The 21,361-nt window shown below is 43.8% G+C and overlaps 1 protein-coding gene across 1 annotated transcript in view; it reads right to left on the reverse strand.

The window, feature by feature from the left end:
- The window catches only part of DCBLD1 (discoidin, CUB and LCCL domain containing 1), a 38,049-nt gene extending 20,504 nt beyond the window's left edge, over nucleotides 1–17,545 (reverse strand). Inside the window, exons 1-2 of the mRNA XM_077301150.1 lie at nucleotides 17,290–17,545; nucleotides 3,401–3,613 (exon numbers count right to left, since the gene is read on the reverse strand). Coding sequence (XP_077157265.1) covers nucleotides 3,401–3,613; nucleotides 17,290–17,371 — 295 coding nt within the window. The 5' untranslated portion in view covers nucleotides 17,372–17,545. The remainder of the gene's footprint in view (nucleotides 1–3,400; nucleotides 3,614–17,289) is intronic.
- Nucleotides 17,546–21,361: the final 3,816 nt, after the last annotated feature.

The following is a 21,361-nucleotide window of genomic DNA, read 5'->3' on the forward strand; positions in this document are numbered from 1 at the left end:
TTGCTCTTACACGGTTACATGTATGCTACTGCAGAACCCTCCACTCCTTGGGATTGCAAGGACCACAATGCACCGCACATATGTAAGCCTAAACTGAGATTGCTACAAATATTCTCCACCCCCACCATGTACCTACTCTGTGTGTTGCCTCAACAATCCTCCATCCCTCAACAGCAACTACCCCTTTCCCAAGTCTTATGTGGACAATAGTTTATCAACCCTCCTCGCAATTCATTGCTCAAATTCCTAACTCAAATTCCTAACTCAAGAAACTCAAGAACTCCAGGAAAGAAAATAATTTTTGCTAACAGACTGAAAGGTATCTATGTTAATAGGATGACCACCAATCCTTGTCATGTCCCACATGCATAAGAGACACACAGGAACATTTTTTTCCAAAACAGGAAGGACAGGAAAGAAGAACGTCACTATTTTATACCATAAAGGTCACATGAAGCCCTTTTCCCCCCTTTCCAGACAAGACCCATTTCTGCATATTTCCCCACGGGTATTTTACTGATACCTTTTCGAGATTCTCAGTGTCCTGTCTGTTGCATAGGTATAATTAAGGCTGCTGACTCAGTCTAATGCTGTGGCTGCTCTGGGGCTCATGAGTCTTCTACCTTATTCCAGATGTCTATGAACACCTGCACAGAAAGCTTAGACAGTCTGCATGTGATGTCAGCAAAAAGTCTCACTCAGAAAGATTTTTTTAGTCCAGAAAACTGTTCAGTGGAAGTGAAATCACTGTATATCTAGCTTGAGTGATTCCTGAATTAACCCATGTTGTTACTTCTGGTCTAGCAACAACAATGCATTAAAAGGGGAATTATGTGTAAAAAATGTTTGATCCATCTGAACCGTGTGAACGAGGCGGGATGGGATAGACTATTTGTGTTTTTGACCACTTGCTTGTTTTATTGTAAATTGGGGTTTTAGGGGGTTTTATTGTATTTTAATGTTTTATTCTGTGAACCTCGGCGGTATATAAATCGAAATAACAAACAAATAAACAAACAAACAAACAATACTATCCCAGCCTCTTGAATCAATCCATTGTACTATAGTTGACTTTACAAGAAAGGTCTTCCTGATAGCCTCAGGCAGGCTGTTCCATAATGTAAGATCTCCAAAGAGAGTGCACACATTATGTAAAATTAGGCTTAATTCTTTTATTTCTGCACACATATTTCCTGATACTTTTTTCATCACTTCATGCATCTGATTAAATGGGCTGTAGTCCACAAAAAAGTTATAAGAAATCTGCTAACCATTAGGTGTCACAGTAGTGCAGGTACATTTGATTCTCCATCTAATGTGCAATTCCACGGAAGTGCAGAAATATAATTGTACTACTAACCGAAGAATTCAGAATCCTTAGTTTACACGCATAAAGAGCAAGTTTCAAATTCTTGCCAGGGTATATATGATTCCTGCTGAAATCTTCAGAAAAAAGAGATGGGTGATTTAAGTTTTCCAGAAGATCTGAGTAGGGATCCCATGGTAGCCTACTGGCTGAGGCTCAGATCTACTCTCTTCTTATGGACAGCTGTTAAATGGCACCATGGGCACAGAGACGGCAGTGCTCCAGCTCCACGTGGCCATCCCACTAATCAAGTTGGGAGATGGGGATGTGAAAATGCTGACATGTTGGGGGGGGGGGTGTTGCCACAGTAGAACAGCAAATAGAAAAGCTGGCACCCATTAGCTATTTAGTGGCCTTGAGACTGTAACAGCTGTTAGACCAAAAGGTCTCTTGAGGTTTGGGGGAGAGAGGGAGTGTGGCCTTAGAAAACAGCTGAATTCCACCAAACCATTAGAGGAGATGGCCAAGGAACAAGTCAGCCATTTCACAAGCAATGAACATCCTGCTGAGGTACTGGCTCCCTTGTTTGTGGCCAGTCAGCAGGTCATCAACTGACAGGCAGGTGTCTGAGCATCCCTAGTTATGAGGCCAAGTAAACTTCCAATGCTGTGATTAGCTATCTGCCCCTCCCCATCACTAGTAAAATTAGAATTGTGTACTCTTACTATTTGCAGACCAAATCATGCAAAGAAAATTAAGTCAAGAATGTGAAATGTCTTTGGACTACCAAGCTGGAGAATATTAGCCTTGGTCTTAGTCTGGCATAGGCACAGGTCATATGCCATCTGGAATTTGAACAGAGCCTGACACAGATTCTGCTCATGGAATGAATGAAAATAAGCTTTGAATCTATGTTGTATGTTACATTGTGTCTTTCCAATAGTAGCCACTTAGTCTATTTCAGTACATAACTACACCATTTCTTAACGGAGGAGGAGATACCATAGAGCGGTTCCTCAGTGGAACAGGCTTCCTTGGGAGGTGGTGGGTTCTCCTTCCATGGAAGTTTTTAAGTAGAGGCTGGATAGTCAACTGACAGAAATGCTGATTCTGTGAACTTAGGCAGATTGTAAGTAGCTGGGCAGAAGGGATTGTGTCTGAGCTTGGCTCTTGTGGCCCTTTCTTGCATGCCCAGGGAAATGCTGATTGCCACTTGGGCGTCAGGAGGCAAATCTCCTCCAGGCCAGATTGACCAGGGATTCTGGTTCTTTTCTTTGGGGGGGGGCATCATCTGGACATGGGATTGGGGTCTCTGTGGGTGAGCAGGTAGTTGTGAATTTCCTGTGTTGTGCAGGGGATTGGACTAGATGACCCTGGAGGTCCTTTCTGAAGGATATTATATTCTGGCAGACTTGTGGTAAAGTCTTAATGTCCTGAAAGTTATCAGAGTACCTTGTTGTTGTTGTTGTTAGTTGCGAAGTCATGTCCGACCCATTGCGACCCCCATGGACAATGACCCTCCAGGCCTTCCTGTCCTCCACCATTCCCTGGAGTCCATTTAAGTTCACACCCACTGCTTCAGTGTCTCCATCCAGCCACCTCATTCTCTGTCGTCCCCTTCTTCTTTTGCCCTTGATCGCTCCCAGCATTAGGCTCTTCTCCAGGGAGTCCTTCCTTCTCATGAGGTGGCCAAAGAGTACCTATTAGAGTATCTATCAGAGTACCTATTATGGCTAATAAGCTCACTGTGCAGAGTGCATGTGGTCAGAAAACAGCAAACATAGAAAAGTATGTTCTTCAAGGTTGTACTTAACTAATATAAGAACTATTTATTAGTGAACTATATCCTTCACCTTCCAACTGTGTGATTCTTTGATTCCATAAGGGGAGAATGTGGACTCTTTGCTTCACTCAAAGAGAATAGATTCAAATGGTAGCCCTGTTCATCATCGTCTGAGGAAGAGTGCTTGCACTCGAAAGCTCACGCCTGGAATAAATCTTTGTTGGTCTTAAAGGTGCCACTGGACTCTGATTTTATAAAACAGAATATTAAGCCTTTTAACAATTCAACCTTATCGGCATCCCTTTACATACCATGTACTGTTGTAGAACTCTGGATGATAAGATAATTAGAGTCACATTTCTGGGATTCAATATCCAAATCTCCAATTTTTATGATCAACCGCTTCCCCTCAGGCACCTGAATTCTCCTTTCACAGATTGTGTAGTTAGGATAAGTCCCAGGATAATTCTTGGATGCCATAGTTCCACTGTCCTGATGAATGATCATAGGGCCACATCCATTTTCTGTTTGGCAGACAGGGAGAAAAAGAGGACAATTAGAAGCCATTCATTATTGCTCTCATCAATATGCATATGAAGTTTAACTGCTCCTTGTGTAATTGACTGCTCATTATATTAAAGAATCTCATACAAAGAACATGACTGCACCCTTTATTTCAGGCACTACCAAGAAACATCACTCATATTGGAACTGTCTTGTACTAAACTATTTTAATATTTCTGCTCTAATCTTAGAGAAGTTGGAGGAAGCAGAAATACAGACGAAACAGCTGAGAAATAGGGATCCAGACTCTTCTCATTTAAAGATGAATATGAATTCCTTTTGTTGTTGTTAGGTGCGAAGTCTTGTCCGACCCATCGCGACCCCATGGACAATGATCCTCCAGGCCTTCCTGTCCTCTACCATTCCCCAGAGTCCATTTAAGTTTGCACCGACTGCTTCAGTGACTCCATCCAGCCACCTCATTCTCTGTCGTCCTGTTCTTCTTTTGCCCTAGATCGCTCCCAGCATTAGGCTCTTCTCCAGGGAGTCCTTCCTTCTCATGAGGTGGCCAAAGTATTTGAGTTTCATCTTCAGGATCTGGCCTTCTAAGGAGCAGTCAGGGCTGATCTCCTCTAGGACTGACCGGTTTGTTCGCCTTGCAGTCCAAGAGTCTTCTCCAGCACCAGAGTTCAAAAGCCTCATTTCTTTGACACTCGGCCTTCCTTATGGTCCAACTTTCGCAGCCATACATTGCAACTGGGAAGACCATAGCCTTGACTAGACACACATTTGTTGGCAGGGTGATGTCTCTTCTTTTTAGGATGCTGTCTAGATTTGCCATAGCTTTCCTCCCCAGGAGCAAGCGTCTTTTAATTATGAATTCCTATTTCTTAGCTATTTATCCATGTAAAGATTGACAAAATATGACCCATCCCCTAAAGACATAAGAAGACCTGTTCACATGTTACTCTAAACACATGTACACCTGTTTGTAAGAAAGATTTAATGCACATGTGAAATCAGGGACCAGTACCTGGTAAAATGTTGGTTTTGGCTGCATATGTGTAATATGATGTGAGAACACACATTGAAAGAAAAGACAAATGTATATTGTACACAAAACTTATGTGTGTTTACTGTAACGTGAACAGGGCTAGAAATATCTTGGATTAACCTTTTCTCCTTTATTTTATTTTTATTTATTACCCACTCTCTCTCTCTCTCTCTCTCTCTCTGGTGACCCAAGGTGGGTTACAACACATCAAAAATTTATAAATAAAATTAAATAGAAAAAACAAAATCATGTAATTAATGACATTAAAACTATTGCAAAATATTGCCCGATTTTCACTATCTTATCAGGAGAGGCAGTAGGAAAGTCTTAGGATCCTTTAGCTGGAATAAATGTGGTGGATCTCCAGCAGGGAGGCCAGCACTTCCAGATGTAATTTAACCACAGACCTGGTTATTATTGTTATTTTACCATTAAATTAACAAGAATTTACTACATATCATCAGGTTATGTATAAAATGGTTGCTTGCATGGGCCTCAAGAGGTTGCTCTCACTCTAATCTAGCAAATGGAAGGATACTGGGATATCTTCAATAGTCTTCATGGAACATGACACGTCTTATAGAGGAAGTTAGGAAATCGAAGTCCTAGAATATGCACCTGATAATGTCAAGGAACAGATTAACAAAGCTAGAATGATACCCAGAATCTGTTAAAACAGTGGTCCCCAACCTTTTTATCACCGAGGACCACTCAACGCCTTTTACTGAGGCCCGGTGGGGGGGGGGTAGTTTACTCGTCTACTCTCAACCACTGCCCTAGCGCTCTTTGATCGCTATGGTAATGTTTAAACATCCCTTCAAAATAAGATACAGACACGCCACAACAATGAAGTGTGTTGTAAAGGGCTGGGGGGGGGATGAAGTAAAGGGCCGGGGGGGGGAGAAGGTGTCCTTCGGGGCCCACCTCCAATTAGTCGAAGGACCACATGTGGTCTGTGGCCCACAGGTTGGGGATCGCTATGTTAGAAGATAGACTCAAAAGAGACAATGGAACACTATTAAGCAGTCAAAATCAGCTGTCAACTAAAAAAAGTTTAGCACATCATCCATGACTTACAACCTCTACTGAATAATGATTGTAAACTTTCACAAGCTCTGGGGGGCAAGCTTTTTCTTACACATAGATAGCCCCTCAATCTTAAACAACAACTGCAATAAACCCAGATGCCAACTATGCTGCCACATACACCCAGATAACACAATAATTGGACCTAACAATATCAGCCACACTATTTCAGCTTGCTCATCATCTAAGATTGTCATTAAATGGCAACAATATAATTCTGTTCTCTACATAGGGCAAACAGGGCAAACAGGCCAAATATGCCAAAGGATAAATGGACATCTGATATCAAGAACCACAGAACAGAGAAACCTGTAGGAGAACACTTCCACGGCATTCAATGGGTGATCTCAAAATAGCTGTTTTATTTCAAAGGAACCCCAGGAACAGACTAGAAGGGGTAATTGCTGAATTACAGAACAATAAAACCCCCAGGACCTAAGAGGGATATTGGTTTCTTATTTCTCCATGCAAGCTAATTTCATTCAGTCCTTACATCTGTATTCACACCCAGAAGGACTGCACATCCTCTTTATTTTATTGTATTTCTTATTTGAAACAGAGTGGAATAGTGATCGTAATATAATGGGATGAATAGTAGAATATGGTGTAATTTGGAATGGTGGACTGGAATATATTTCTGTGGTCTGGTGACAGAGGAGACATAGCACTACGCAACCAATCACCCCACCTTAAAGAAAAGGATGCTGTTAGCTACATCTATGATTGAGAGGAGACAGATGGAGTGTAACACTAGAATCTCAGGTAATTACTCTCAGATTTACACATCAACCTCCAACTTTTATATCTTTATTTGCTTCACTACGTTTCCTCCTAGAATTAAGTCCAATCAAATGGCGACTATATAAAGTACATTTGTTATTCCTATTTGGTCCTTGCATCTATGATGGTTCTCTCTACACACTACCCCACGAAGAGTTCAATTTTCCCTCCAAAATATGATGTTGTTCCCTCAGAGACTGAGCTAGCCTTTATAATGCTATTTTCCTAATTGATAAATGAAGCTCACTGTCCCACCCTGTCAAAGTTAGATCCTTTTCACTCAGTTTCACTCAGTCCTGGAACCTTTTGGGAAGGTGTAGTGCCCAACTGTCTTTCAAAAAACCCTTGAAAGTATCACATGGAGATGTTTTCACCAACAAGCCAATGGAATATTTTATTTATTAAGAGGGATAGGGTATTTGGAATCGAGGAATCAATTTTCTTTATATAAACCAGTTGTTTCATAGCTTCTGGCTTCTCATTATTGGCTTTTCATATGTTCTTAGGCTTTTTCTTCAGATATTAAAGTTTCCTTCAACTGAGAGGTTTCTTGACTGTGTTTGTTTTTCTTTGTTCTTTAAGAGTCTTTCTGAACTCCCTCTGGTTTGAAGAAAGTAAGCATGCTTAGTTTGTACAGACACATACACACACCTTAGATAGACTCAAAAGAGACAATGGAACACTATTAGCAGTCAAAATCAGCTGTCAACTAAAAAAAGTTTAGCACATCATCCATGACTTACAACCTCTACTGAATAATGATTGTAAACTTTAAGGCCATACGCGGTTTGGGCCCAGTGTATCTGAGAGACCGCCTTCCTGCCTATACCCCCAAAAGAGTCTTACACTCTGCCACCTCCAACTGGCTGCGGATCCCTGGCCCCAAAGAAGCGCGTCGGACCTCAACAAGGGCCAGAGCCTTCTCGGTCCTGGCCCCCACCTGGTGGAATGAGCTCCCTGGGGAGATCAGAGCCCTGCCCGAACTTCCACTGTTCTGCAGGGCCTGCAAGAGGGAGCTCTTCCACCAGGCATTTGCTTGAGGCCGACCGACTCAGAACACCTGCTGGTCCCCCCAGACGCCCGCCCATGACTCTCCTAAAGTTACTGTTAATTGTTATTATATTATAATTGTGGTTTTGTAATCTTTTGATGTTTTTAAAAGTTGCTTGATGTTATGTAATGTTCCATGTAAGTTATAATGTTCTGTGTAAATCGCCCAGAGCTGCAAAGAAATGGGCGGTATAGAAATCTAAATAAATAAATAAAAAAAAAATAATAAATAAATACACTTGTGATTTCCCTTTACGAACTAGGCAGAGGTCCTCCTTCTCTTCCTTGGAAGGATTCTCTTTCCACTTTGGCCTAATTCGAGAGTAAATACCTGACTACCCAAATTCTCATTGCCAAATAATTGTCCTAGTTGTTCAGACAATGTGTGGATTAGCTCTCAATAGAAAACTTTTTTCTTTCAATAGAGCTTCTCCTCAGAGGAATTTATCAATTAGGAGTCCAAATCAGACCTCTCACAGACCAGTCTCAGATTGAACTGAAGTTCCTTCCAGCCCACTGGTGTATATCAACATACATCCAGCTGTGACTGGCCGATCACAGAGCTCAGAGCAGCCTGTAGCCCTGGGTCTGCCTGCCTAGTAAAGATTTTTAACTCTTTACTCAGTTGTTTCAGCACTTAGAGCAGTGGTTCTCAACCTGGGGGTTGAATGACCCTTTCACACGGGTCACGGCAGGACAAGCAGCTTGGATGGGGGGGCACCATCCACACAACAGCCTTGCGAGGTAGATCAAGATAGAGCGTTCGTCTGTCTGGAGCAGCAGAAAAGAGCGAGATCAGTATGGTGGGACAAGAGGCACAACTGAACTGAGAAACCCCAGAAAAAAAATTATATACAATCATGACCAATGGATCTTCACACCACTGGTCAGTTTTGGTTTAATTTCTGTGAAAGAACACTTGCATAATTATGTGGTTGGGGTCACCACAACATGAGGAACTGTATTAAAGGGTTGCGGCATTAGAAAGGTTGAGAACCACTGATTTAGAGCCTTATTTCCTAAGTACTGTCCATCATACCGTCTGTTAAACATCTTCATTATGTTGTATGCTAATTTGCTGCTGTCCCTCTACCTGTATGCATGGACTGGTAACTTCAATGTATTTCAATGTCTCTGAAGAAACCTGTGCGCATCTACCTTGAAACTTTGTTGGTCTTAAAGGTACTTGAATTTTGTTCTTCTTTGTCTAATGTCACTGTTAGATCTTCACATCAAAAATCCTGCAAAATCTTTTCAACTGATCCATGGCACAATATTTCTGTATGAAATCATATGCCCTACCAACATAACATGACTAGAACCAGGGTCTATATTTAAAGTTCAATATGATGATTGTTTGAGCGTCCAGATTCTAATCTTCCTCAGAGCAGAGAACATCTGAAGATGGATAACAAAGTGGACAAATATCAGGAAGCCCTCCTCCCCATAGATTTCTGTTCTAGCGTCTGGGATTATACACTTATATTGGGCAGTCTTCAGCTGAAGACTAAAAAAGGGTTGACAGTGACAGATGATGAACTGCTTATTAAGCTTCATTATGGCATCAAAGTGTTATAGAAAAGAGTAGTGAGACTTGTCCTGGCTCGTGCCTAGAGGACTTTCAGCACTCAAGGCCATGGTCCGGTAGTTTTAGATTCAGCAACATAGAATCACAGAATCAGAATCATAGAGTTGGAAGGGGCCATTCAGGCCATCTAGTCCAACCCCCTGCTCAACGCAGGATCAGCCCTAAGCATCCTAAAGCATCCAAGAAAAGTGTGTATCCAACCTTTGCTTGAAGACTGCCAGTGAGGGGGCGCTCACCACCTCCTTAGGCAGCCTATTCCACTGCTGAACTACTCTGACTGTGAAAAATGTTTTCCTGATATCAAGCCTATATCGTTGTACTTGTAGTTTAAACCCATTACTGCGTGTCCTCTCCTCTGCAGCCAATGGAAACAGCATCCTGCCCTCCTCCAAGTGACAAGCTTTCAAATACTTAAAGAGGGCTATCATGTCCCCTCTCAACCTCCTTTTCTCCAGGCTGAACATTCCCAAGTCCCTCAACCTATCTTCATAGGGCTTGGTCCCTTGAAAAGTATCTTCAGGAGACTGAAATCTTGAGCTACTAAATTGGAGGTATCAATGTCCATATTGAACCATTAACCTATCTACATTCCAGCTTCAGGCAAACATCTTTCCCAACACTTGGTACCTGGATCCTCAGTGGAAGATACTGGAAACTGAACCTGTACATCTAGTGTACAGGCGTGAGATTTACTACTGAGTCATGGGCTCTCCTCACAGAATCTTGTAAGTGCCATTAATAGATATGCCGGTCCTTTGAAACTCTCCATAATTTCTTAGTTTTATACATGATCCCACTTATGAAGCACGGCTTTTTACTCTAGTCAGAGAACTCTAACCTTTTATAAGGTCATTCAATGCTCTTAAATCATGCATTCCTGTCTGATTTAAGAAGAAGGGAGAAATAGCCACAAGAGGAATAGTTATCACTAAACATTTAAGAGAAAGCTGTTGCTTACCACTTTTAAACAAGGGCAGTCAGTTCCCTGACATTGCATTCTTCAACAGTCACAAATGCATCTTTGCACACTCTGCTCTAGTAGCAGACAACAATTGTAACACATGAGAAGTATCAAGGTCTTCCCTGGAACACACTTACACAAGACAGCCAAGTCTATGAGTGGTAACAATTTCCATGACTAATGATCTTCCATTTGGGGGGTGGGGGGTGGTGGCACAGGCATAGGTCATACTGTAGATTGTCTGGATTCTATACTATGTTGTTCCACACCCCATGAAAGCCAAGATAATTCTGGAAAGTTAGAAACTGGCAAGTCAAAGTAAAATGAAATGAAGATCAGTGCTGTAGAACAGGTTTTGCATGAATCACCCCCTTCCAATACTCTTATTCATCATTACCAATTATTAGTCACTAGAGATCTGTGCATATGGCACAATTACACATATGTGCATGTGAATATACTCTGCTTCAGGGACTTACAGTCTGATCCTTCCGTGGGCAGTCGGTCCCACTGAATTCAATAGGGCCTACTGCTATGTAAGTGTGTATGGGCTGCAACCTTAAGTTTTTCCTTCCTTCACAAGTATGTGGCTTGTCTCACCTAGAAACACTGTTCTGTAAACATTTTCTGCATACCACTTGCACTCTGGACTCCACAGTATGCTGCAAGTTCATCCAACAGTTAGGGCTGAACTAAATGTTCTGCACTGAATATTTTCAATATGAAAAGTGTCTCAACTTGTGCAAAAAGCTTACCCTTTTTTGCCTCTCTTCACTGGCATCCACAGTCCCAATGCTCAGAAGCTGTGGTGCCATTTTTACATTTTTTAATTGGCTGTCTTCTTGGTAACAGTAAAACATTGCTCTTTAGCTTGTTTTACCCTTGGTGGCACCATCACTATTGCTAGAAAGCAGAAAGCTAATTGTAAAACAAAATCCAAAAAATGATACAAAGCTGTAGCCAACTACACCGACAAAGAAGTGAGCAGATTGCAGCCACTGTGTATATGCCAGGGACAGTAGTACTTGCCAGAGAGTGTCTTCTCTTACCTAGAAACAATACTGGCAGATTCATCTCAACCCAACATGGTATGTGAGGAGAGTGAACAACAGCATATAGAAGGTTCTGCTTTGGGGCTAGTGATCAAACACCATCATTTTGCAGATTATCTGTATACCGCCCACACCCCCTGCCCCCATTACACGCCTGCAATTACACGGAGCTCCGAGGCCCACATGGAAGCCAGGGGAACGCCGGGGAGGGGGGCGGCCAGGGAAGGCTTCCCGCAGACTTTGGAGCAGGCTCCAAGGCCCATGGAGAGCCAGGGAAGTCACCGCAGGGGGGAGGGGGTGGCCCAGCCTTTTCAAAGCCCATCCTTACGGTCAGGCTTTGAAGCCTAGTAGTTCCATAAATTAGCAATCATTTCAACCTCTGTCATATCCAGTGGTAAACCCTCCACACATTTCACTGCTTGTGCTCTATAAGACTGAAAGCTGGTGCCTAGAAACATACATATTTTCCCAGTTCCAGCAGTGGCCTATGTAGTGTTGCATGTTGCTGTGTAAAGGTGGCAGCAAAGGCCTATGCCACTTCTTCACCCTTCCCAATGCCAGAAATGGCCCAGCAGCCTCCTCTGCTGGGCCAGGAACAGGGTTGGGGCAGGCCTATATATCTGTGCTCCCCCCCCCCCCAGCAGCTAAGTTAAAATAAGAGTACTTACCTCTCTGGATCCCAGTCACTACCATGTGCAGTCAGCCTCGGCCAGCAAGGATTTTTATTTGTACCTTCCTACCCCCTCCAGGACAATCATTGGTCATTTTGGTGGGAGGGTGAGTCAACATGACTAAATATGGTCATATGAACAGATAATTTCTTTAAAAAAATAAAAAAATTAATTAACTCCCACTCAATTGGCGAAACCCCAATCACAAAACCCTGGTTGAAAAATCCTGCTTTAAGTGAACACTGGTAGAAGAAAGTGGTGGTGAATTGATCCCTTTTGACTTTTATGAGAGCTGCAATAAGATCCATAATACAGGGTTTTAGATTGCAAAAATACCTCACAAAGATTGTTTTGAAAATATTCTCTATTCTGACACAATTTCTACTACATAGAATTTTGAATATTAATGGTGACAGGAGCAGGAGTACCCAAATAGTTTATTAACTGAACTAAAGCCTTTTTCCTTTTTTTAGAGCAATATTTTTGGGTTGGCTCTGAATGTAAAGCTAAAATTTCCATTGACCTCAGGACCATATTTTGGAACTTTTCGGTGCCCCCAACAAATCTCAGCCTCACGTACACACTGTCAGATTACAAAGTGGATGCAACAGAAGAAAAAAATGGCTGAAGGATTATCAGCAGAATAATGCCGTGGGCAAATAAGAGAAAAGGGAAAAAATATAATTGTGGATATATTTCTGAACCTCCTTTAAGAACAAAACTTTACTTCCGTGCACTCAAACACATTTCTGCCTCCTGAAGCTCAAATTCAATACATTCCCAGGGATTCTAAGGAGACTCAAACTTGTGGAACAGAAGCTATAAATATTCAATCATTCCTATTAACAGGGTCTGGAGAAGAAGATGGTAATGTTTCAAAGAAAGGAAGCACAGGAAGAAAACGGATTTAAACATCAGGATATAGACAACAGTTTAATCCTTGCTTGGGATGATGCATGGAGCAGCACACCAAGAAATACAACTGCTAAACACTGAGAGAAAAACTGGAGCAAGACACCCTGAACTGTGCTTATAATTACTACTAATTTCCAGAGCACTCAGAATGTGCAAAGTGTGTTACAGTCTTGAGTGCATTAATCCCCTCAGCAACTCTGTGAGGCAGATCATTGTCATTTTTCAAATGGAATTAACAAACCATGTCTGAAAGACTTGCCCTGAGGCCAGTTCATGTAAGGTAATGCTGTGCAAGTTTAGTAAAATCAGGCATGAATAGTTTAAACCCACAGCGCCAGGGTCTAATGCCAGCATTCTCTGTTGCACTTTTGCAAGCCTAGAGTGAGTTATGGTTGGTTCTTAGCAGCCCATCCATGCCACACTTGCCCTTTGAGCCATGCATGTTTAACTCAACAAGAAAAATCCTTCTTTTGAAGAAAGTGTGCCCTGCTCCCTTCTCTTAAGCAAATCCAGAGACACAACCAAAGAATTAACAAATACGTTCCTCTTAAAAACAGCCATGAGAACATTTCTTTTTGGGGGGGCGGGGGAGGAATGGCAGTCTCCTTGTCCTGTTTGCCTGTTCCAGCTTCTCCTATTCCTGCCACATGCTCCCTACCAAGAAAGAGAGTACATTTTCAAAGCAGCCACTGCGTGCTGCTTTGCTTCCCCAGCTAGTGGAACAAAAGACAAACCTCAAAAAGCAAACAATGTAGTTTGTTGAGGCCAAATGTATTTTGCACTGAAGTCTCCACAAGGAACTGCTTGAGACAGTCAAAACATTCAGTTTTCTGGAATAGCATAACCTTGAGTCAGGGTCAATTTATCCATGTAGCACATGCTATAGGGCCTGCACTTCCAGGGACCCCACACAGTGCCTTCCTCTCATGGATCAGGGCCACGGCCTCTCCCCCCCCCCCCCCTTTCCATCTTTAAGGGCACCTACACCCTCTTCCCCTGTTGGGGGCCCTTCCGGCCCCTGTCTGGCTGCTCCTACCACAACTGTACTCAGCTAGGGCCCTGCAAATCCTTAAACTGGCTCTGGTGCTACAGGCCCCACCAATCTCTAAACCACTTCAGCCTCGAGGGATTTTTATGCTAGAATTGACATCATTTGCAACCAGATATTTAAACAGTAAAGGTTGAGTCTTTATTTCTTTAGGAAATAGTCTGATTAAAGTTAAATCTGGTCACAAGCTTTCTTTGGCTTGTTTTGCTTCAATGCCCTGTTTGTTTGGCCGTCCAGGAAACTGTTTGGTTGTAGTGGGAAACAATATGCTGCACTAGATGGACCACTGGGCTGCTCTAGCTGGCTCTTCTAGTCTGCTAACAGTTCAAGCAGAAATTGCACTAAAGGCAGGATCAAGCACATTTCTACTTTGTGTTACAGTTTTTGGGCAAGCAGATGTGCAAGAAAAAGATCACAGCAGTATCTTGAGCTAAACCAAAATGATTGCATTCCCACTTGCACTTCCACTTGTGCAACCAATTTCTGGGCACAATAATATTTAGTGAGCCAGATGCTAGTGGTTGCATAAGATCTTACCCAAGCAAAACTGCGCCAAGTCCATCTATGTTTCTGCTTGCACATCCCTGGATCTAAGCCTATGAACTGTGGGAAACTGTTTATTTTCTGCAGTCTTATTACATCACAACAGCATGAATACAGACAGACAGATTTGTAATTGGGTGCAACAGAAAAGACGGTTAAAGGATTTATTGTTTAAATTAACATTTTAAATATTGCGTTTGAAACTAGTTTTTGGTTAAGTGTAAACATTTTTGTTAAATGTGTACATTTTTTGATGTCTATACCATAGTGTCAGTGGCAATGAAAATTAAATAAAGACAGGATGCTTTACAAAACCAGCTTATTATTGTACTTCCTGAATTATACCACATTCCCTATGCTGCAACAAAAGGCAACATGCCAGAAGGAAATATGGGAATTCCAACTACACAAAAGTTATGAAAGCAAAGAAATAAAAAAATTATATCAAACAAACATCATGACAAGGATAGGAAAATGATCAGCAGCAACATTGTCTTGCACAAGCCTCCTAGAGAAGAACAGGTGCTGCAGAAGACCACAATAATGCTCATGATCAGCTCTAATTTTTTTTCCAGCGGAAGGGAAGGGGAAGCAACATTCACAGGTGACATTTCAGCCTAATGGCTGAAATGGGTGCCCCTTAGGGCTTCTATTTGGCATGTGGTTCCCATCTTAAAACCACCACTGCTAGAAGGACTGGTGGACAGGACACTGTGAGCCTCTCTGAGCTGTGGACCTCAATCCAAGGCCAAAAGTGAAAATTTTGCACTCTCCAACACCACCCCTTTTCTCTGCAGCCTCTTTGCTCTAATCCCAGCAGCCAGGCAGCAGCCAGGAGGAGAGCAAGCTGGCTGCCAAGAAAAAGAGTACAGCTACCACTGTGGCAGCTACTCAAGAAAAGAGCAAGTGGGCGATGGTCAAGCTGTAGCGATAGTGTTACTCCTCTTTCTCTACAGCCAGCTGGCCTTCCCCAGGCAATTTTACTCTCTTCTGCCCATCCTGTTGGGCTTCATGCTGAGGGGAGACAATAGGAAGTCAGAGAAGAAAACACATTCCCCCTCACTCCAGATATATCAGACCTCACCAGCAGCGGTGGAGAGAAAGAGCCTTACATGAGCAGCGGTCATCTGGTAATTTAAAATGATGTAGCTATGCACGTATTATTAGCAGCTCCTCTTGCACATATTTGGTGGGGTGGTGCCCAAGGTATACAGTATTTCTGTGACTCTTCTGGTTGCTGATAATTGTACATGTGACTCTCCATAAACCTTGGAGTCCCATTGCTTGCAGGTAGGGGGGTAAGAGAGAAACAGTGCTGAGGCATTAATCTGCTAAGGAAGTCTGAGTGGAGCTGAATTTTAAACTGTAGGACTTCCTGGGTAGTGTTCTCTGACACAACATTACAGAGCACCAGCTGTACTTTCTCTTTTCTACATTGTTTGTTCTGCTCTAAGGAGATCTAATTACCAGAGGCTTTTTTAAAAATAAGGGCATCCGTACTCTTGTGCTTTGAAGATGAGTTACTGTTTTAATCTTCTCATACTCAGACGTATAAACTCAAAATGAATTAATTGGGTCAATCAATACCAAACAATGAAATCAATCAAGACAGCATAATTCACAGTTAACTAAGAAAAAGCAGAGGGACTGGGGATAGGAGCAGAAACCAGAGGAAACCTTTAAACTGGCACAGAAAATCATTATTTGGCCATTCTTTTTCGCAAAATAAATGTCTGTACTACAGTTCACCTTTTCTTTATAAATGGCAGAATACTTAAACTGCCCACCGTCTAACATTGCCAGATGTCACAGATTCATCCCTTATTTCAGAAGCATAACAGTTTCAGAACTATCACTGCACTCTATTGTATCTCTTAACCACTAGGCATTTTCATCTGGGCAAACAACACCCATCCATGGCCTGTGTGTAACTGACAATGGATAATGGCAATTCCCTTTCCCGATCATGAGCTGCAGAGTTCACCTATGAAGTATAAAATAGCTAGTGAAAGAAATGTCAAGGAATATCAACTTTAGAAAAAAAATCACATTCTGAAATTTCAAGCAATGCATTTAATAAGCAGAGAACATTCATAGTAACTTCTACTGATCGACTCCTTTGAGTTACTAAGGAGTTTCAAGATGGAATTACAAAGCAAACTTGAAATGTACAACATAGAAATGAAAGGAGTAAGTCATTAAAAAGTTAACCATCACTGTTCAAGTGAAATTTCCAGAGAAAGTTCTTGTCGGAATTTAAAATTTTCAGTTTTGTGAGCTGAAGCTTCAGTTCCTACAAAAGTCAGACGTTTTTGCATAAAGCTCTTGTACTAAGTAACATTAGACCTGGAAAATGTGTCTAGTTTTGTCTTATTTGTGTAGTTTTTTCTTTCAACACAAGCAAGAGCCTGTCCCATCGCCTCGTGGGCACAGGCGATCTTTAGCTTCCTACTTCAGTCCGCAGCTCAGCTACGCTAAACATGCTTCTCCATTCACCTCAGTGGAAGGGACAGGTAGGTCTATGTACACGAATGAAGTGAACTTTCAGTGCGGTAAAGGGGAACGCTATTGCATGCGGGGATGCCCTGCACGGGATTGGATGTGACAGAGGCTGAGAGAGGTACCCTTTTCAGATCTCTCCTGAGCTCATTAGGAAGTCCCGAGCAAGCCACTTTCGGCCTCAGTTTCCCATCTGCAACCCGAAGATCCTCAGAGAAGCGCTTGTAAGATTTCCCAGACGACGCACCGTGAAGCATCTCGACAAGTGCCACCGGGGCGCATGGCTTCGGACTGAAAGGGCCGCGCAGAAAGCTCCCCTCCGCCGCCAGAGCGGCTCCACCTCCAGCAGCCTCGCCCGCCCTCCGCCCAGCTCTCTCCTCGGCGCATCGATCGGCAACTTCCCCAGGCAGCAGTTTGCACAGGCCGCGGCGGCTTCGCCTCCCACTCACCCAGCTTCTCCGCGCGGCCCCTCAGCAGACAAGGCGGCAGCAGCAGCAGCAGCAAGGCAGGAAGCGCCCCGCCGCAGCCCATGGTCGCCGCCGCGCTCTGCCTCGCTTCGCTTCTCCCGCTCTTTGCTTGAAGGCACCGGCCGGGCCGAGGCGCGCAGGGGGCCTCCCTCGCCTCCTTGTAGGGACCGGCTTCCTCCGGGGGCAGCGCAAAGGGCGGTGACGACAGCCCCGCCGCTTGTCTCCTCCCCTCGCCTTTGGCGGGGCAAAGGGAACGAGGAAGGCAAGCGCCACGCTGCCATTGGGCCTCGTCGAGGGGCGGCCCTGGCCCAGCCCTTCTCCTGCACGAGCCGTGGTTTGTCGCTCGCAGCGGCTGCCTTCGTGGTCCCCGTAATAGGTGGGGAAACGCTACGGTGGTCGGTGCCGCAGACCTCTGTCCTCACACAGACGAACAGGGACGCTTTTAGTCCAGGAACTATTCGATCCCTTCACTTTCTCCGAGCGCGCGCGTGTGTAGGGGGAGGGGGATATCTTCATTTGTGCGCTTTAGATAAAGGATGCTGCTTTAAAAACCACTACAGCTTTTCCAGGTGTTGCAGAAATACTATAAATCTTAATTGCTTTGCACAACAATCTGACAATAAACATCTGGGAGCCTAAGTACTCAAGGAATAGAAAGTAGATGCACAAGCTGAAAACCAACGTTGTGTTGGAAGATCCCTGGAGATTTGACGCGGAAAGATGAGGTCTGGAGAAGGAAGGGATCTCAGGGAGATATAATACCCGCATCCCTCCCCCCTCCCCGCAGCCATTTCCTCCAAGCACACTGATCTTTGTAGCCAGGAATTCCAGAGCATTGCCAGGTCCCAACTGGAGACCGTCTGCCATAAAAGCCAAGTCCATGTTAATTAGATTTGATTTGAATTTTTGCCCTGATAAAAAGATGTTTAAAAAACAAAACAAAAACACCTGTTGTAATCAGAAGCAGTGCCACGTTGGTTTGTTTGTTGGTTTGTTTGTTGGTTTGTTTCTTTGCTTTTCAAGGCTACTCTTTGATGTTCATACTCCTGTAAATTTTCTCTTATTTGAATTTCCCTGGGCTGAATGACATGGCTGGCCTCTAATTAACCTACCATTTCATCTGGTCATTATTTCACTTCAGTGAGAACAAATCCCTGTCTTCTGACTGGTTTAGCAAAAGTATTTAATGCATGGTTGTCTTGCCAATCTGTTCCCATTTGAACAGCTTGGTTTTTCAGACCTCTTTCATAATCTTCAGGGATGTCTATAAATCTTCAACTAAAATTGCTTGGGGCTCTTGTTTTTCACTCCCCTCCTCCCCTTTAGATGAAAAGTGTAAAATCATGATTACTACAAAGAAACTGTGCATACCAAAACCAGACTGAAGATTGTATGTTTGCTTGGAGGTGGGGGGGGGAAGATAAAGGCAGGGAGGTGAGAGTTTGAGTTTCTCTGTCTTAAGGTTTCTGTTTACTTCATCCAAATGAAGAAGGGTTGGGTCACTTTATTTTTACACTAGAAGTAAAGCCTGCTATAAGAAAAATACAGTGGGCGCTAGCGGGCAGTGGGTGGGTGCGGGAGGGCCCCCCCCCTTGGAGGGAAGGAGGAAAGGGAGGAGGGAAGGTAGGCAGGCAGGCATAGAGAAAGGGAGAAGAAGGAAGGAAGGAAGGAAGGAAGGAAGGAGATTGGAAGTGGAGTAGGAAGGAAGGAAGGAGATAGAGAAAGAGGAAGGAAGGAAGGTAGGTGGATGCCATGGAACGGGACAGGGCAGAGGGGGGAAGGAGGCGCCCACGGGTCGGGTTTGGGGGGAGCTGGAGGGTTCCCCTCCCCGGGAAGAGTCTCCCCCCGCCCTCCCTGGCCGGAGCCTTATCCAGCTCAAAGAGCCAGCGGTCTTCCCCCTCACCTGGCCGAAGCCTTTCTCCGCCAGCCGGGCAGCGTGGTCGCCGGAGAAGGGCTACTCCCCCGCAGCCGGAGCCTTTCCCTGCTGCCTGGGCAGCGCAGACGCCGGCTCTTGGAGCCAGCGGCCGCGCTGGATGGGCAGCAGGGAAGGGCGCTCCCCCCGAGTCCTCCCCCTCCACAAGAGTTCGTGGCTTGGGCTGGCCCTGCTTCTTTCCCAGCCCCAAAGGCTCTCCCAGCCTAGCTTCCCTCCCGGCCTAGCTTACTGGTGTCGCGGCCAGGGAAAGAGGCGGGCCGGCACGCAAAGGCCACAAAGGCCTCTTCTCCCCCCTCTTGGCCCAGGTTTCCTGGGCCTCCGGGGCTACCTCGCCTCTCAGCAGCCAGCAGAGGAATGGCCGCCATGGGGTGAAGGTGGTCCACATGGGAGGGTGGGTGGGTTGGGAGGCACTTTCTGCCTCCCAACTGGTCATTCCTGGGGCCAGGGGCCAATCAGCAGTTGTCTTGTCAGTCCGGGGCCTGGGGCCAATCGTTCCCCCTCATTCCGGACAGCACCCCCCCACCCCTTAGTGCCCCCCACCCCTTAGCTCCTCATTCTCCAGTTGGTTTCCTTAATTCGGTCCCACCTGGCTATCTACATGGCTACAGGTGCTCATGGCATGCCACCTGGTTCATACTGAAGTTTGTCCACACAATCTCATGAATGGCGGGGGTGGGGGCAAGATATTGCAATGGATTTGCATATGTGAACCAGCACCAAGGCACTATCCTTTTGCAGCAAAAGAGGAAAAATGCTATCAGTAAGCAAGCATTTTAAGCACTGTTTCAAGGGATGGTATACATGTTAGGAATCACCGAAACACTTTTCACCTCCAGGGATTACTTTACATTCTGGGTTCATTTCCAAGGCAACTCCATATAAAAAAGAAGCAAGAATGTTATCTAAACACAAATTTGGCAACATCCTGTAGCCTTGGTTAATGATCTTGATCCTGGCAGTATTAAGAAGATGCTTGCTTGAAAAAATCCACCCTAAATCCACCCTAAATCCACCCTGACCAGGCAGGACCAGACTAGCAAAAGCAAACAATACACTAGAAAAGAAGAAACCCTGTGGGCACAAACTAGCCTGTTTGCCAGGGGTATGCTCAACAATGGGTATCCTCTTGAAATTAAGCCATCATTTCTCCACAATTTCTTAGCAGGGAGCAAGTGCCATGCCAATCCTGATAAGTTCCCACAGTCTGAAGTCTGTCTGCTGCCAAATCCAACTGGGCAAATGTTGTTTGGTCAACTAACCTACAGGGATCCAGCTTAGCCACCCCACAATAAGTTGGCTTGGGAATATTTATTTGTTCATTGCCTGTATGCTGAAAAGGTTCCCAAGGCAACGTATGATAAATCACAGCTAAAAATAAAAATACACTGCTTAAAATGGCAATTTAAAACAATTACTCTTAAAATAAAGAAGGCAACAGCATACTTCATTACACCAAACAGGAGTTTAAAATGCCTGCAAAAACAAAAACCATTTTCACTCTGTGCCTGAATTGTAATTGTTGAGGTGAATTGGCAAAGCTTTCTAGACAAACTACCGTACTGAACAAAATCTACAGCTCACGAGTGCCGGTTAGATACAATAGGATCAAAGCACCAAACATTTAGAAGATTTTTAAGCTCAGATAGAAAAATACATTTCCAAATAAAATAAGGCCACTTACCCTTTGCATTTCAGACTGTGCAAATTAGTTTAGCAAATTATTGGTGAATATGAAATTGTTTTCTGCCAGGGATTTGGTGCATGTTTTATAAATGTCTTTTTTGGGGGGAGGGGGACTTTGGGTATTGGTTGTATATCTCCTTTTGATATGAAAATGTGCATTTGGTATGTATGTTTGAATTTTAAATAATTTTTTCTTTAAAAAAGAAATTGTTTTGCTGCCTTGATTCACTGTATGGACAACTAAAAATTATTAAATGTTTTTGAAAAAAAATAGTATCTTTATATCTACCTGATTTTAAATTGATCTGATAAAGTTAATGTTGGCTCAGGAGTCTATTCCTACCATCAAGACTAATTTTGTACAGATGTACCATAACATCTTTCAGCAAAGTATCTAGTATAGATCACCAAGCACCTGAATTGAGGGTACTTCCATTC

Source organism: Paroedura picta, chromosome 1, assembly GCF_049243985.1.
Source record: "Paroedura picta isolate Pp20150507F chromosome 1, Ppicta_v3.0, whole genome shotgun sequence".
Taxonomy (NCBI): domain Eukaryota; kingdom Metazoa; phylum Chordata; class Lepidosauria; order Squamata; family Gekkonidae; genus Paroedura; species Paroedura picta.